We start from the raw sequence: 17,995 nt of genomic DNA, 5'->3' as shown, positions 1-17,995 counted from the left end.
AAACATCTTCTCGTGTCAGAAAATGGAGGAGAGGATTGCGACATTTTCAGGCAGGATTACATCAGGGCCATGGCGTCTGCACATTTCTCTTTGAAAAAGCCACTTTTCATAAATGACACATACAGCAAAAGTTTTGCCCACACTGGAAAAAACTCTCACATGAAGAGTTTTACCACATCCTTGTGAAAGCTAGAAGGTTTTTTGGTTCACCAGCTGCCTCTCTGCTCCACAACTTGTTTTGGTCCACAAATACATTCACCGTTCTATTTTTCTTTTGGCAAAAAAAATAAATTAAAAAAATGCTGTGGTCCTGCTTTAAATGGTGACAAGGACGGATGATTCACGAGTCTCGCCTGTTTACTCATCGCTCCCTCCAACGCGTTCAGGGCTTGTATTGACGTTTCGTCTCGGCCGTTCACCTACACGAATGATTCCATCTGACTCCAGCCTCTCTGGAGTGTCGTGTGCAGTGTACTCTCTCTGCTGTGCTGTGTTGGGTATGATAGTGCTTGACACTGGCTTTTGTGTCAATCAATGTCTTGCTTTTTTTTTTTTTTTTTTAATACATTGCATTCGATATTAAATTGCCATGTATGTACGTGTAAAGGTATGTGAGTGCTGCAAAATGTAGGACATAGATGTTTTTGACAACCATAGTGTGTGTGTGTGTGTGTGTGTGTGTGTGTGTGTGTGTGTGTGTGTGGAGAGAGATGCTGCATCAAGGTCTCTCAACACCGCTCGTCTTGCGTTGAGGCTCGTTCGAACGCAGCTTCGTTGGAACGGCGGTTCCGTTTCCTTCTCTTCTCCTTTAATACCGACTTTGCTACCGACGCCCGTGAAAGCGCACGTGCGATTGATCAAAGCTCGTCATTGTTGTTGACTTTGTTCGGGTTTTTTTTTTGTTTTTTTGGGGGGGGCGGGCTCTGCTCCGACTGAGCCAGTCTGCAAGAGCAGTCTCTCCTTGTCCCGCCTCTATTTTCCGTGGTGCCGTGAAGGCGGGCAAAGTCGCAGTCCCTGCATGGTCCTTCGCTTTTACGCGCCAGAGAGGCGGTAAGGTAAGACCTCCGTTTGTGTTGATTTAAAGTCAAGTAGCACACAACCTTTGTGTGTGTTGTGTGTCGCGAAGGACTCACTTCACTTCTAAACCGAGCGGTGACGGAGATAGGTCGGATCGGCCGGCTGAATAATTCTCTTTCTTCGCGCTTTGTTTTTGTTTTTTGTTTTTTTACACTCGTAATTCTAAATGTTTTTCTATATTTCTAATTCCACGAGTCTCCAGCAGATCTCCCAACGGCTTTCAGTTTCGCGGGCGGCGTTTTCGAAATTTACCGCGTCGGCGTGTATGCCCGCCTCCACATGTATTATGTATATATTATAATATAGAACACTCTTCAGTGTTCACATAGCGGTGGAGAAACTCTGTTTATGTATGTATGTATGTATGTATGTATGTACATATACATATATACATTTAAATCGCTTTCAAATCCTCTCAAAACAAGAATCGCTGTGGTTACTCGTTTCGCTTTACCGCGAAATAATCACTTCCTGTCTTCTTTCTTTCTTTCTTAATGGAAATGACGCGCTCAAATTGTGTCGATCAAATATAACCCAGTACGTCGAAACACGTTTATCCAGCCTCTATCCAAAGTTATTTATTTATTTAAGTCACTTTATTTATTTATTTATTTATTTTTTTTTTTTTTATAGAAGCAACGTGCGTGATAACACGTGGAGGATAAAGGATATCCTCATCGTGAGTAATCGGAAATTACGTTTGAACATTTAACACACCCTTTTTGAATCGGTTCATTATTTGTAGATACTAAATAGTAATTGAGGTGGCGTGAACTAAAACTATCACTTTGCAACTGTGTGTGTGTGTGTGTGTGTGTGTGTGTGTGTGTGTGTGTGTGTGTGTGTGTGTGTGTGTGAGAGAGAGAGTGTGAGAGTGTGAGAGAGAGAGTGTGAGAGTGTGAGAGAGAGACACTTCTTGACATAGTGGCACATGTGTCGTCCTATTCGGGACCCTGAAGGCAGCCCAGGAGAAGGAGTCTTTTGTCCTCCTCCTGGAGAGAGAGCTGACCCACCGGCTGCATCTTGTTTTCCCCACACAGCTGTTGGTGGAAGCCTCCTCTAAAGCCACTTGAGGGTTGTGGCTTGTCGGCAACCGTCACTAGTGAGGCAAAGGGTGGACAAACTTTTTGAGTGGTGGGCCAGAATGAGTTCTAAAATTTGACAGAGGAGGGGGCCGGAGCAGGAGCAGGAGCAGGAGCAGATGGATGGAGTGTTTTGGTGACCCACCTCAAAGGAGGAAAAACTATGTCATGGAATATGTAGAAAACATGCTTTAATGTCAATTGGAAGATGAACAATATTTGAAATGACTCTTAAAACACTGAAAAAAAATACAATTTTATGACTTGCTATTATTTACTATTAATATCATTTCTCCAATTTTGGTGGGACACATTAAAAAGCTTTAATAGGCCGCATATGGCCCCTGGGCCGTAGTTTGCCCATGCTTGGACTAGACTGTTCATCAGAGGAAGTCGAGGGAACCCCCCCCCCCCCTCCTCCTCATGTCAGTCATGCCTCACTAGTTTTAAACCCATCAGTGATTGGCTGGCGGCTTTAATCGGTGTGATGAGTGGCGCTGCCACCCACCACTGAGCGGGAAATGACATGTTTGTGGCGGGCTGAGGCTGTAGTGTCTGATGATGGTTTCCGTCTGACTAGGTTACTATCTTGGTTATTTCTGAAATGTCCCGCGATGCATTGCTGAAAAAGTAGTGATCAACCAATTGTCACTAACCCAGCAGCAACATATCCCATCAAACAACAACAAGCGTGGCAGAAATATGAGAGGGGTTGGTTGGTCTTTATTTTCCCGAATTGGGGACGCTCAATAGATATAACATGATAGGATATAATATAGAAAAATAATGCATTTGGCAAAAAAAAATAAAACAAATCAAGAGTTTTATTGTTATTATGAAAGAAATCTACATATTTGAATTAGATTTATTCCCACCCGACATTTTAAGAGCATGTTGACGTTCCTAACGCCGCAGCAGCAGAGAGGAGTGCCTGAAAGTGTGTTTTAATTTGGCTGATGAGTGCGGTACATAGTTAGCTGGAAAGAGCGAAAGGGAGTGACGGATGAGTGTCCAATTTCTGAAACAGCCCTTGATTGCGTTTATCCAGAGTCTTTTTTCTGTCTCGTGGCACCACTTTGCTTCTTCCTGATTACGTCCCGATCTTTTACCAAAGCTCGCCTCCCTGTTGGGGTTCGTCCCCTCGATGCTGAGAGGTTGAGGGAGAAAAAAAAGAGTTTTGGAAGGCAGCTTGTTGTTCACTTCGTATGAAGCAGATGAAGCAGGAAACGTAGACGTGTCAATAATGAGGTCATGTTTGTTTTATTAAGGGATGAAAAGTTTGAGCACAAAGCTCAAGTCAAAGTGAATCCAAATCCACATTTTTATGATTATTTTTATTCGACTGTTGTTGACAACATGGACAGTTCCAGTTCCAAAGGATGCAGCCCTGAAATAAACTCTTATAAATGTGTTAAAAATTGAGCCACTTACTACTTTTCCATCAGTAGTATTAAAACAGACCTCTGTTCATACATCTGTGTGTGTGCGTGCGTGATCTGCTCACTGTGAGTTGGCCTCCTACCAAAGAGAGCACGATCTGCATGTGATTATAAATTGCTAAATATTTATCAAAACATGGAATCTGTTGCCAAACTCTCTGGAGGAAAAAAAATCAAGTCACATCTTTGGGGGAACGGATTTTTACACAGAAAAGGACCAGTTCGTTTTTTTTTTATTAGTTTTTAGTTTTTTATTATTATTTATCTAACAAACAGGAGGTGAGGGGGTACATGTGGTCTCTCCAGAGTGGTGCAGTGAGAGCATGGAAGCAGAACAGGAATAGAACACATGTTGTGTGCGTGGATGCTCTCAAATGGTTGTTCTCCCAGAACAAGCCTGCTTCTCCATTTCTGGACTGTTGATATTACAAGGAAATCACGTAGACAGAAATTTGAACAGCTCGTTGGAGATTAATCGTGGTTTCTTAAAGAAAAAAAACGTCGTCTTTATTTTGTACTTCTGACCTTGCACTCCAGGAAATCCACATTGTGCCCCCAGTAACGTTCAAGCTCGTACCTGCTCCCGGTGCCAACGCCCTTCTTTGGAAATGTGTTCCACTACACTTGGCAGCCAGTGAAAATGTTGCCGTCAGTGGGCGAACCAGTACCACAGGTCAGCTTGATTGATTCATGCTCATCCACCCAGTCAGCCAAGGAGAAAGCTACCCGCCTGCCATTGTCTGTCTGTTAAGTCAGGCTGTTGCACCTGCAAAGTTCCTCCTTTGGAATTGATTTTGGAATTGAGGTAAAGCGACTTTTGCTTATGCAGATACATTGACGGCCACTTGTTGCTCAGAAAACATCTTAACTTCCTCCCCAATACCATCTTTCATATTTCCTTCCGCCTCTGCCAACTTCTAAGTCTGCACGCTGGCCTTCTTGAGCGCTATGATGGCATGTCAGGACTGGGATGACAATGTATATTGTATATATTTCTCAGCTCCGTCTCTCCTGCAGAGAGCAAGGGCCAATTCCAATTCCTTCCTTAACTCCTCAATCTCAACCCTCGCCCTTAACCCTCAATCTTTGGCCCTCAATCTTGGCCCTCAAAAATAAGTGTAAGGGCTTAGAAATGGGACACCCCTTAAGTGCGGTTACGTCTTCAGACTGTGGGGGGCGGCCTTACGCCAAAGCTACGTCCAGTCTGTCAAGAAGACGACAACGACGAAGAAGAAGGTGAAAAAGAAAAAGACGGCGAAAAAGGAAGAAGTCCTCCTTCGCTACACAACGAGGTATACAAGTAATGTGAAGCTGGGACCGCCGGTCCGGTTGACAAACCTCATAAAGTAAAAAAAAAAAAAATACGCAATGCCTTCTGGGTAGCCCTTACTGCCAAGGGTGGTGCCGGAGAATCTCAATATTGAGGGCGATACAGCCCTTAAACTCTTCCCTCAACTTGACGTTCTTAGAATTGGGACAGCACTTGCACCTCGCGGGAGCGCGCATTTTTGAGATTGAGGGTTGAGATTGAGGGTTAAGGGAGGAATTGGAATTCACCCCAAGTCTGAGTTAAGCAGCCAGTCGCATCCGGTGAAGAGTCTCCTTCATGCCAAGTATGTAGAATTTCTCCCCGAAGAGTTGTTGCTATCTGGGTTCCAGTTGGAAGTCGGAAAGAGCGACCTTTGATCTTGCAGAGTTCTCCAATTAGCTGCCAGAACCAAGCCGGCTGTCTCGGCTCCTGTTTTCACCACGTACACACAGCAAACCTCTGGAGTTCATGGTCCCTTTGCCGCTAAATTGCTGTTAACTGCAATCAGGTTGTTTCCCATTTGTGTAAATGGTCTATAATTAGATTAGCAGAATGAAAACCAGCAGGTTTTCACATCCTAAGCACTCGCATGTATGGAGTCTAGAGGACAAAAGTTGAGAAAAATGCTTCCAAACTTCCAAAAGGTGCAGTTTGAGGTCCCGGTTTGTAATTTTTTCAAGAGTCTTTTGTTAACATAAGATGTAGGCGTTTGTTTTTCCTACATCAGTAGAATGTTGTCTTGAGAATCGTGGTTCCTCTATCTCTCCATCATGTGAACATACAGCAACCATTCTCGCTTAACCTCGATGTAAAAATTAAACCTGAGAAAAATGAACCCCAGTAATTCCCCAAATTTCAAAATAAGTGCGTCCCTTTTCATTTCTGCCGCAGCGTTGCAATATTTGCAGAACGCTGTTGGCGGTAAGTCGGAGTGGACGCTGATGTTTCCCATCTGAGGCTCAGCAGAGGGCTGGTCTCGTGGTAAACATTGGTATAATCTCACATAGACATATAGACCTGTTGTCTGACAAATGCAGCCCCGTGTGTGCGCCTGTTTGTGTGTGTGTGTGTCTCTCATGACATGTGGACACATGACCTACAGATCTGTGTCCCAGTGACTCCAGTTACTCTGTCTCTGCTTGCTCAGTCCAGGATGATATGGATTCCAGATGCCTAAGACTCTGTATCAGTGGACGACTCTTGTCTTTATTTAGAGCCTTCGTCTGGAAATCAAGTGGCTTGTGTCAGCGGTATCATCATCATCATCGTCATCATCATCATCATCATCCCCAGTCTGCTCGGTCAAAGAAATCAGCAAAATCCCAAGTCAACCCCTGAACTGTGAAAGACCTCTCAAATGTTGCTAATAGGTTTTCACTCTGACTCACTGGATCTCTGACTAGTGAGCTCACAGCTCTGGTGATGGCTTGGTATTAATCCTGGTATTTATTTGGAAGACTGTCTGGTCTTGCTGACTCCGGCGGTTGCGTTTGTAAGACAGTCAAATCCACATCCTGAAGTGTTTTCTCTAACAATGGAAGTTCTTCAAAGACGGGGGTTACAACTGTATTAACCTCACCTATTGTAATTAACTAACATGATTTATATGTCGCGGGAAAGGAACCCCCGAGGGCCAAAAGGTATCTCCTTGTGTTTGTTGGATTTGCATTCAGGGACTGTCTCTGCCTTTTGTATAGAACTTTCCTCAGTGCGAGAGGTATGAAGGTCTTGGTGATCTATTGTTGCTGTGGAAAATTACCCCTGATGACCAAAAGGTTCCCGAGTAGGAAGAGTAGATCTGATTTGAATCTTTTTAATATGCATTTTAGCAGTGTCTCTGTTCTGGGAGGATATTTAAGGGAAGGAACAAGAATCTGAAGCTCTCTCTTTTTTCTCTCCTTTTCTGGGACCCACTCCCTCTATCTCCCTCTTCTTCTTCTTCTTCTTCTTCTTCTTCTTCTTCTTGATTTGTTTATCATTATTTTTACACAACTGGTCAGTTACATTTTTGCTGCATTTTTACTCTGGACATCGCAATAAACTTGTATGTTATCCATTTCCCTTCAATACCAACTTGTTGAGGCTTTTGTTCTATGTGGAGAATAATCTGACATTATATGTTGATTAAGTCTTCAGTTATATGGTAGATTTATCTGAGTAATGCTAGTACTCTTTACCTCTGAGTTGAATAGAAAAGATTGAGTATAATATCTCAACCTAGATGTCTGGGCTGTTCTTCTATGTTAAGAAGGTCACTGAATGCTTTGTCTATATCTGCCATCACTGAACTAAAATAGGGATTAATCAGAATCCCAAAGACCTTAGTTATATGGTAAGTTTCACTGGACATTATTCAAACCCTTAACCTCTGAGTTGGTCAGATAAGATTGGGTATCATGTTCAATAACCTCTGAATACTCCAACCCAGACATCAGGCTATTCTTCCATGTTTAATGAACAAACTGAAGACTAATGTCAGATCACGAGAATTCTATTATTATTGAGTCTATATTCTTAATTGTTAATCAAGTCTTTCTCTCAATCAAGATATATAAAAGTAAAGTCATTATTATCAAATGGAGTCAGATTAAATTAATTATTGTGTACTTTACTTTGAAATCCTCATCTTAACTCCGGAACGACGGAATACGTATTGGGGAGATATTACTATTTGTCTCTAGATATTTCCTCCCCTACACGTTGTGCTTTGTCTCGGTAGAAAGTGCATTTCTGTCTGTCGGCGGTCCGACGTTCCGAACACTTGCATCCAATTGCGCTGGGAATGGATTCTTGAAATTTGACATAAAGCTGGCAGTGTCCCGGAGTTGGACGTACACACGGCAGAAACACACACGCGTGGAATGTGAAAATGTGATGGGGAGGGTCCGAAAGGGAAAAAGAAGAGGGCGAGGCAAGGTGGGCGGGGCCAGCGGGCCTGGAGGGTGTCGACCTACACAAACCTCTGCGTGGTATAAATTGAAGCGTGCACAGCTGCTTTGCCCTTTGGGCCGCTGCATCTGACCAGAGAGAAGACTGCTGGCTGCCGAGCTGCTCAATAATCGCTAGGTATGTTTGCAAAGAGAGGTCGAGGGTTAATGGAGAACGTGATTGATGGCTTTCTGCGTTTATCTTCTTCCCTTTTCCGTAAGCTTTTGCCTCTTTCAATTGAAGATCTCGTGCAAGATCTGATTGTAATTTTTCCTCTGCAACTTCACCAGAAAGGGACATGTGCCGTTCTCGTTTTCTCCATTTACGGTCAGAATTGAACAGATTAGCTTTTGTCATCACTTGTGTTCTTCTGCTTCATTCAACTCGGTTCTGACCACAAAAAAAGGACAAGTTTGCCCTTCACCGTGTTTGTCAGTCTTTTCATGTTGACGTTGCAAATGTTTAGTGTTTTTAAGTCAAACTATTGTCTGTTTGACATGTTGTCTGTTGGTGACAATACACGGCAGACGACTCTCTCTTAAGTGCTGTGGCTGGTTTGTTATCTGTGTATTTCAGACTCGGTGCCTCCCTGATTAACCCGCCAAGCGCGTGCCTCCAACAGTAACAGGAACCATGACGGCCATCAACGCTCCTCGGGACAAGTGAGTGACGAGCTGCGTTTCATTTCAATGAGCTCCTAGTGGAGGGAGAAAAAAAAAGAAATCTGTTTTGTGAACTTCCTCTATCTCCTCACGCTCCACCAGGTACAATGCAGTATGGATCATTTTCTTCATCATGGGCCTGGCGACCCTCCTTCCATGGAACTTCTTCATGACGGCGACCATGGTAAGTTTCCTAGTGTGAGAGTCTTTGCAGCTAAAGTGGGCTAAAGCCCAGGGGGTAGCGGGCAGATGGACGTGCACAGAGCAGCCTGGTTGGTGGCCTGCTGGCTGGCTGAAGACTTGATTGAAAGGTCTGAGCTCCACTTTGGGAAAACAAAGACTATTTGTTTGTGTTTGGCCCCAAAGCCACCTGGTTTCACTCAGGACGACTGAGCCGACCTCAGCCAGGTGGATTTCCCTGGCCGCCGAGGAGCCTCTCTAATCCCAGGCCATTCTTTAGGGGACTGGAGGGGTTAATTTCTTGGAATTTCATTAACCCGCCGCAGTTCATTAGGACCAACCTGTAGGGGGGCGTTTCTGTTGTGGTTCAATCCAGAATGGTTTGGAGAGCTTGTTTCGGGGGCCGGAATAAGTTGGAGAATTTTCAGAAGTGTGGCGCTCCAACATTCCCCGGACATTATTAGCCCTCTGTTTGCGACAGGTTTACATGTTTTTCTCAGCAGACGATCAGGGGTATTCCCTGAACAGACAGGCAAACTAAACACCGTCTCCTCTGCCTCCTCTGTGCCGCAGTACTTCACCAGCAGGCTGAAGGACCCGTCGGCCAATCGGACGGTGGAGGGCGGCGACGGCAGGAACGTCCTGGAGTCCAAGTTCAACAACGTGATGACGTTGTGCGCCATGGTGCCGCTGCTCATCTTCACCTGCCTCAACTCCTTCATACACCAGAGGTAGGAATGTTAACCGTTAATCGATGATTGACTCATTTTTGATTAAGAATTTGATCGATTAAATTAAATTAATCGCAATTAATTGAAAATTTTGAACAACAACTTTATAAAAAAAAATAAAAAAATAAAAAAAAATTGTTGAAATGTGACCCATAAGTTGTCAACTTAAAGTCAGGATAAATGTTTCAACTAACGATTAATGAATTAATCGATGATTTGCATCCCTACTTTGGACAATTGCGGCGTAAGATATGTAATTGCAATTTTAAACAGGTCACACGCATGCCAGCACGCAGTGCAGCATGACAATCACACGATTTCGATTACATTTGTTTTTTTACGGGCAAGCGAAGCCTACAGTCGTATAATGTGATGCTGAACTGCGATTACTTGTGCTGCCCTGACGTCCCTCCCTGCTCCCTCCCTCTCACCCTCTCACCCTCTCACCCCTGGGTGAGATCCTGTTACGTGAACCTGCGTCCTCTGGCCTCCGGTCTGTTTGCTTTAATCAGACGTGGATTTGAAGGGAGATCAGGGTCGCCCCTCGACCGTGGCGCTCACTCGTCTTTCACAAACACACCCTAGAATGCTATTCGTGTGCTTTTCTTCCCCTTCTCTTCCTCTGCTCTGCCCTCTCAGGGGCTCCTCTCAACCTGCTCCTCCTCGCCGTTCACCCTCACATACGGAGAATTTATTTACAGACGCCCTCCCTCTTCCCTCCCACAGTTATTCCTGTAAATGTTTTATTGTTTTTTGGGGTTTGTTTTCTGCGGGATGAGGCTGTCGTGACAATGCTGGGAATTGAATTACGGGACTATTTGTTGAAAGGCTGTCGACTTGACGTCCTAATAGAGGTGTATCCTGTCTTTCTTCTCCTCGCTCTCAGGATTCCTCAGAAGTTAAGAATCCTCGGAAGCATGGTGGTCATCCTGGTGGCCTTCCTGGTGACGGCCATCTTTGTCAAGGTGGACATGGCGCCGCTGCCCTTCTTCTCCGTCACCATGATAAAAATCATCATCATCAACTGTGAGTTGCTCAACTTCAATGCGAACTTAACGGCGGTGATTAACAACCGCCTTTCCGACCCCCAACCGGATGCTCTTAAGACTCCGGACATAATTCAATTACTCCATCAAAGTGCGGATGATGTGGTGGTTGAGGGGCGGGGGGGGGTGGCTCAGTCACAAGAGTCCTTCATCCAACCAGCTCTGCGGAGAGGAAGAGCTCTGAGCCGTGGGAAAGTGTCCTTCCTCTGCTTTACGTGTTTATTTTTTGAGATTGAGATTCAGCCAATCAGCAGCAAGCATCAGCAGTATCCTCAGTGGGCACACAGGGACCGTGGCTGCGGCTTCCTCTCCCTCACTGATCTGCATCAGGTTGATCTTAACCCGCCGTTGATGTCGGGTTTTTTTTACGTAAAAATTGAGCCGGCGAACGAACGAAGGGAACCAGCGAGCGATAATCCCTGTTGTTGTCAGGAGGAAGTAGAATGTTCACTGTCAGCGCCTCCCGTTGGTTTGAAATCAGTGGAGCATTTCCCCACTAGACCCCCTGCCCATCCCCCATCCAACTCACTGTTTATACTGTGGTCATCTGTGCTGGTTTGGTCTATTAGTTATTATTATTACTTGATGTGGGACACTGAGGTTTCTCTACAAGAGGATTAGGGCCAGAAGAAGAAAGAAATATTACAGGAAGGAGATTTTTCCATTTTGAGTTTTAAGTTGAAATTTTCTTCTCTTGACTTTAATCTTGAAATGTTGACATTATTCCTGAAATTTCCACTTTAATCTCAAAATTTCAACCTCAATCTCGAGATTTAAAATTTTATTCACGAAATTTCATCTTAATTCTCGAAATGTCTACTTTATTCTTGAAATTTCGACTTTATTCTCAAAATTTCCATTTTAATCACAAAATTTTGACTTCATTCTCAAAATGTTCATCCCTGCAGCTTTCGGGGCCGTTTTCCAGGGCAGTCTGTTTGGGCTGGCGGGGATCTTGCCCGCTTCCTACACCACTCCCATCATGAGCGGACAGGGACTGGCCGGAACCTTCGCTGCCTTCTCTATGATCTGCGCCCTGGCCTGTACGTATGGGACACGCAAACAACACAACGCAACACACACAGACGCACACCGGAGCTCACAAAGGGCCACTCCTATTGGATGACTGTAGTAGACGTATGTAAGATATAGGTTCTCATTACATAACCAATGCAAAGAGAGGTTTCTGCCGCATACCTGCAGTAGCCCACAGAGCGACGCTACAAGACTATAGAATAGAATAGAATAGAATAGAATAGAATTGATTTTTTGGCACTGTAGACATGTACAATGAGATGAGGACATCTCTGTCAGTGCAAACCTGTACTCAGAAAGATAACAACATAAGATTAAAAAGGATACGTAATGCAGAGTATTGCGACCAGTGAAGATGCTGAGGTGGGTCAGAGGTCGTCTAGGGGTCGGACTGTGAAGTCGATGTGCAAATTCAGAATCATGATGGATTTTGGGGCGGTGGGGAGTTTGTCCTGGTTTTGGTGCAGCTGTACATCAAGACAGACATCATGTTTTCTTCACACTGGAAACTTCCAACCAACAGCAGCTGCGTTTCAATCACAGGTTTCCGCAGTTTAGGCGTTTCCATTACCAGGTTTTTATTGCAGTGTTTAGGTTTTCGCAATTCTAGGGGTCATGGGAATGCAGCTCGTGTGACAGGGCCAAGAGACTTGTGACCAAACACAGTGGCTGACGCCGTCTCCTGTGCTGCTGTGTCTCTTCCCCCAGCTGGCTCGGCGCTGCAGGACAGCGTGTTCGGCTACTTCATCACAGCCTGCGTGGTCATCGTGCTGGCCGTCATGTGCTACGTGCTTCTCCCCAGGATGGTGAGGCCCTCCTGCTGCCGCTGCTCCTCCACACACTCACACAACCTTTCGCTTCTCCCGCCGGCTGGCGCCAAACTCTTCAGTCTGTGTTGTGCTTGGAAGACAAATATTGAGGAACGTTCCAGTGTTTGTTAATGCGGCAACATGTCGCGGCCAACAGGAGTTCTTCCAGTTCTACATGGAGACGAATCGCTGCAGGCCCTCCGCTGACGAGGAGAACAAGATGGATCTGCTCAGAAAAGGTGCGTCCAGTCTAACGGGGCCGGCGGAGGAGGAGCCAACACTAGCAGCTTACCCTCCAGCAGCAGCATCTAACCCAGGGGTGGGCAAAGTACGGCCCGGGGGCCAAAAATTATTTTTTGCCGTCCGACTCGCTGGAGGCGATGTTAATAGTCAGTCGGTCATAAAATAGCTGTATTTCATCACTCTTCTGAGTCATTTCAATAAAGAGCCAAATACAGTTGGGCTTCAAAAACACATATTTTCCATTGAAATTAAAGCAGCATGTTTTCTGCTTATCCCATGGTGTATTTTTTCTTCCTATGAGGTGAGTCACCAAAAATCTGCTGCTGTTCCGGCCGCCTCTGTCACATTTTAGAACCCATTGTGTTGTGGCTCCACCAGTGAAGCCGTTGGCCCACCCCTGGTCTAATGACTCTGTCACTTCCCTTTAGTGGTTGCAACAATGATGAACAACTGTACACATAACGTCCCTCGCAGCCTCTCCGACTTAGCACCGTGCTAGAACTGATTAAAGCATCGTCCTGAGAGGCAAATCATCTCGTTTTGATCTTTTAGTTCTACACTGCTGTGTAACTGGCGCGGTGCAGGAAGCCTCAAGGATGCCCGTCGAGCATCAAAACCACACTGTCTTGATGACGATGTTGAAATTCCCCCCCCCTCCTTGTTCCCGCCAGAGGAGTCAGCGGAGAAGCGGCCGGCGGCGAGCCTGACGGAGGACGAGGCCAAAGCCGAAGTGTCCGTGTTCGCCATCTTCAAACAGGTGAGACCACCAGTGGTGGCGGTGGCGGCGGCGGTGGCGGCTGGACCCGGGCCCGGGCCAGCGAGGTGACGCAGGCAGCCAGGCGATAGCGATGAGGTGGTAACCAGCCGCTCCGCTGCTCCCTCCTCAGATCTGGGTCATGGCTCTGTCGGTGTGCTTCATCTTCACCATCACCATCGGGACCTTCCCCGCCATCACCGTCGATGTCAAGAGCACGGTGGCCGACGGAGGAGCCTGGGGTGAGTGAGCACACACACACACACACACACACACACACACACACACACACACACACACACCTGTCTGCCAACAACCAAAATTACACCACACAGTTTTGACATGATGAAAGATTCGGTTTGTGTTGCAAGCGTGTTACTGGAGCAGCTCTGTGCGCCTGAAGGCATCACCGGTTGCATCAGCATGCCTGCAGCGCCAAACACCAATAATAAGTCTTGGCACAGGATGTGCGCTAAAGGGTTTAACATCCAGTCAGTAATATTTGAAGATTTTTAAGAAGAAACAGCGACATCAAGTGGTTACTTTTTAGATTGCAGTGCTCATTCGCTCACCCTCCCTCTCCTGAGTTTGCCAGTGAACTACGGTGGCCCGCGCACGCAACCCGGGATACCTCGCCCACCTTCTTCTTCGTTGGTTCATTTGAGGACGCCAGCGTTCACCCTAAATACAAAACACACTGTCAGGCAGCTGGATTGTCCACACCAGGCTTCCTTAGAAATATGGCAAGATGGCAGGATTCCATCCCATAGAATGGGTTCTCTTACCCATTCTAAGGTGAAGGAAAGCCAGATGACTTTTATTGTACTGCGAGTATACGCTTTTATTAATGTATTTATGGGAAGTATATTAAACTGGAACTGAACGAAATGCGCTTTCTGGAATATTTGTTTCCAAGTCTCTCTCGCTTCCAGAGGAAGATGACTCAACTGTCTGAACGCCCTCTGCATACTGGGTTGAAGTGACTTGGCGGAACCACCCCCGAGTTGCTTGACCTCGGATACACAATTTAAGTGTTTACCAAAAAGAAATACAAGCGGGTTTACAGCGGTGGAAGATGAAATCCCTGAAAGGCCTCGGCAGGGGTTTGTAAACCCGCTGGAAAATGAGCTGCAGTTGTTGTCGCTCAAACGTTGGGTCTGGTTGCGTCACACTGCGGCAGCACCATGACGTGGAACACATTAGACTCCAGAGTGTTGAGTTGCGTTGTTTTCTTCCTTTCTTTTCATGCGATGACTCTTCTGTCCACCTGCAGAAAACTACTTCATCCCGGTGGCCTGCTTCCTGCTCTTCAACCTGATGGACTGGGCCGGCAGGAGTCTCACCGCCGTCTGTATGTGGGTGAGTCACAAACAGAGGAAGCTCCGCTGCGTAAAAACCCTTTTGTCTCGTGGTTTTATCGAGAACAATATGGTCCGAAACTAAAGTCATTCCTTGGAATCCTCTGTGACTGACTGGCTGTGATTCTCTCAGGGTGAAAGACAGGAATGGAAAAACTTGCTTTCAAAGAAACAGTAGTGAATGTTTTGGCCCGTTTGTTCTGGCAAAGCACGGAAGAGACGTCAAGCAACGGTGAATTTCTCAGTTTTCCCGCCAACTCAGACCTGCAGGACAGACACACCTTCATTGGCTGTGAGAGAGGAATCGGTGGCGTGCTGTTGTGTTGTGTTGGCCCACTGAGACGGTTGTGCGTCACCTCTGGGAAACAAACAGGCCCTCTGACACAACGGAGCCCTTGTGTCTCTCGTGCCGCTGCTGCTGCTGCTGCTGCTCACCAGCTGCATGCAGTCCAGCGTGCCTCGCTTCTGTTCGTACAAGAAGAACAAAGCCAAAGCGGAGGAATGCGAATGAAGTGAATGGATTTGGTTTCGCACAAGGAAAAGAAAAAAAAAGAAAAAATGATCGCGCATGATTTCCGCCTTCACGCGCTCTTGAGCGCAACGCCAGAGCAGACGCGAGCAGTCAGCTGCTCCGCGGTCATGTGAGCCGCTCGGAGGGTCATGAGGTCGCCCTCAACTCTGCTGGCCTTTTTCTCGATTTCTGTTTTAAACCTTTTTTTTTTTTTGAAAAACCCACCACGGTTTTGTGTTGAAGTTTGAAGGCAAAACGTCCGACATTCTTTCTGTCCACCGTTTGATCCGCACGTCCTCTTTAAACCTCATCCCCGCACACACAATTGCACAATCCTGTTACTGTCTCCTTGTGTTGTGTCAGGGATGGGTTTTTCTCTGGTTATTGCTGTCGGGTGGAAACACTTTTTTTTTTTTTTTTTAATCTGTCCCTTCTTGATCTGCCCGTCCCGTATCCTCTGCAGCCGGGTAAGGACAGCGTGTGGCTCCCCCTGCTGGTGGCGCTGCGGATCGTCTTCGTGCCGCTCTTCATGCTGTGCAACGTGCTTCCGCGCTACTACATGCCGGTGGTCTTCTCCCACGACGCCTGGTACATCATCTTCATGATCCTCTTCGCCTTCTCCAACGGCTACCTGGCCAGCCTCTGCATGTGCTTCGGGCCCAAGTGAGTGTCGTCACGCGTGCAACACACACACACACACACACACACACACACACACACAACACAGCATGAGGCAACAACTCTTATCTCCCTGTAGTAAACCAGTTAATTAGACCTCGTTTAGTGAAAAGCAGCAGATGGATGGAGTGTTTTGGTGACCCGCCTCAAAATGTATCCTGGGATATGTGGAAAACACGTTGCTTTAATGTCAATTGAAAATGAACAGAAGCAAAGTTACATCAAAATCAGTGTCTTTGAAGCCCCACTGTATTTAGGTCTTTATTGAAATGACTCTTAAAACACTGAAAAAAGTGATGAAATTCAGCTATTTTATGACTTGCTGACTATTAACATAATTTCTTCAAGTATCAGCGGGCCGGATTAAAAAGCTTAACGGGCCTCACATGGCCCCCGGGCCGTAGTTTTCCCACCCCTGGGCTAAGTAGGCTTAAGGTTGTCATTGCCGGCGCTAACTATATAATTAGACCTTGTTTAGCGATCACTACACACAGGTAACAACTACTCTAGAATAGATTAGAATAGAATGCCTTTATTTATCCTTCACTGGGGAGATTTGCGTCATTACAGCAGCATATACAGCGCAAAGAGAAGAGGAAAAAATTATATGAAATTAAAAAAAAATCAAGAAATAAATAAAATAAACATTTTACATTAAGTCTAAAGTGATTATAATTGAGCGTTGTAACGCACCTGTAGTGAGTTCTTTCCCTTCCCCCACTGAAGCCGGTGTGTGTATGTGTGTCTGTGTGCAGGAAGGTGGCGCCGCACGAGGCGGAGACGGCGGGCGCCATCATGGCCTTCTTCCTGTCGCTGGGCTTGGCGCTGGGCGCCGCCTTGTCCTTTGCCTTCAGGGCCCTGGTCTGAAAAAACAACACAAATAAGAAACAACGAGCAGCAGATGCAGACCATTGGACCAATGCAGCTCCGCCCACCTCCTCCTCCTCCTCCTCCTCTTCCTCCTCCTCCTGGAGACCCCGCAGCAGGCCAGAACACCAGAGCACCTCGGTCTTCTCCACCCTTCACCACGGAAACTGACTGGAAACGCAGAAGTTTCCCGGACTTTCTTTTTTTCTGTTTGTCTGTTTTTGTTGTCAAACTATTTAAAAGTACGCAAAGTACTTTGCAAACTTAACATAACCAGGAATGTGACGAGACAAAGATCAATCGGCACCAGTTCTGCGAGGCTAGTGATTCTTCAATCCCACACACTGGACTCGTGACGCTTAAAAAAAAAAAAGACAAGATTCTCATTCACAGTGTTCTTCTGCACCAAACTCTCTGAAACGATCAAAAAGATAAAATGTGTTACAGCCTCCATCATTACTACTCTGCGAAACCATCACAGTGACAATAGCGTGTAAATAGAATATCAGTTAATTTTTCTAAACAAGGCAAGAAACGACGAGACTGCAAGACTGACGCGTATTATTTTTATTCGATGCTCAAACATGAGAACGTGGCGTGCCTCTGCACCGTTGATACTTTTGATTCTTTTTATGCCAAATACACACAAAAGTGACGTGGGAAAGCCGTGCGGCACCTTCTGAAAGAATGTAGACACAAAATTGCGTAAGACGAGGTTCTGAGCCCCTCAGCTACTACTGAGGAGCTCATTAGTGTTCATCTCTCCAGTTGTTTTACACAGAAAAACAGCTTTGTTCATTTATTTTTTTTTAGCCTTTTGTTTGATGTTTGTTGCTTTGTTGTTGTTGGGTTTTTTTTACATTTTCTGTTTGTGCTGTTGAGTCTTGACGTGAAACACATTTTATTGCCATGATGTATTTTTTAATGCCACTAAAAGGTACAACGCAACTTTTATTGACATTCACTGTGACGCGTCGACATTTTGCCGTTTTCTCGATTATCGTTTTCTAGGTAGTTTTATATAGTCTGTTGCTCTTAAATGCTCTTGTTGTCATGAAGAAAAAAAAAGTCTGGAGAGATTAAAATAAACAAAAGTAAACGGCCACTCTGACACAGCAGTATTGACACTCACAGACCAACCGCGTGCGTCCTCCAGCCTGTTAGCGTAGAAGCACGACGTAGGTCCGCTCCTCGGTGTAGGTTTTGGTTGAAACAAGGTGTATTCAAGCAAATGCAGCATCGTGAAAATAAAACTATTTTTAAAAACCTGGCTTCACTTGCTTGTG

At 45.7% G+C, this 17,995-nt stretch overlaps 1 protein-coding gene and 1 long non-coding RNA gene across 2 annotated transcripts; one reads left to right on the top strand and one right to left on the bottom strand.

Annotated features, from left to right (window-relative positions):
- Nucleotides 1–986: 986 nt before the first annotated feature.
- LOC142904597 (equilibrative nucleoside transporter 1-like) lies at nt 987–16,797 on the top strand. The gene is made up of 13 exons (XM_076050793.1): nt 987–1,055; nt 8,412–8,497; nt 8,600–8,681; nt 9,251–9,408; nt 10,295–10,434; nt 11,363–11,497; nt 12,198–12,295; nt 12,456–12,537; nt 13,213–13,298; nt 13,429–13,537; nt 14,569–14,654; nt 15,628–15,827; nt 16,598–16,797. The coding sequence occupies exons 2-13, from the start codon at nt 8,469–8,471 to the stop codon at nt 16,707–16,709; spliced, it is 1,317 nt and encodes a 438-aa protein (XP_075906908.1). The 5' UTR covers nt 987–1,055; nt 8,412–8,468; the 3' UTR covers nt 16,710–16,797.
- On the bottom strand, nt 10,687–10,960 carry LOC142904598 (uncharacterized). The gene is made up of 2 exons (XR_012929430.1): nt 10,824–10,960; nt 10,687–10,790 (listed from the first exon to the last, which is right to left on the bottom strand). It is a non-coding gene; the product is annotated as an uncharacterized LOC142904598 (long non-coding RNA).
- Nucleotides 16,798–17,995: the final 1,198 nt, after the last annotated feature.

Source organism: Nelusetta ayraudi, unplaced genomic scaffold (genome assembly GCF_046127955.1).
Source record: "Nelusetta ayraudi isolate G7.1 ecotype Tasmania unplaced genomic scaffold, CSIRO-AGI_Nayr_v1 ptg000130l, whole genome shotgun sequence".
In the NCBI taxonomy this organism is placed as follows: domain Eukaryota; kingdom Metazoa; phylum Chordata; class Actinopteri; order Tetraodontiformes; family Monacanthidae; genus Nelusetta; species Nelusetta ayraudi.
Note: the sequence above shows the minus strand (reverse complement) of the source record. Positions and strands in the feature narration are given on the sequence as shown.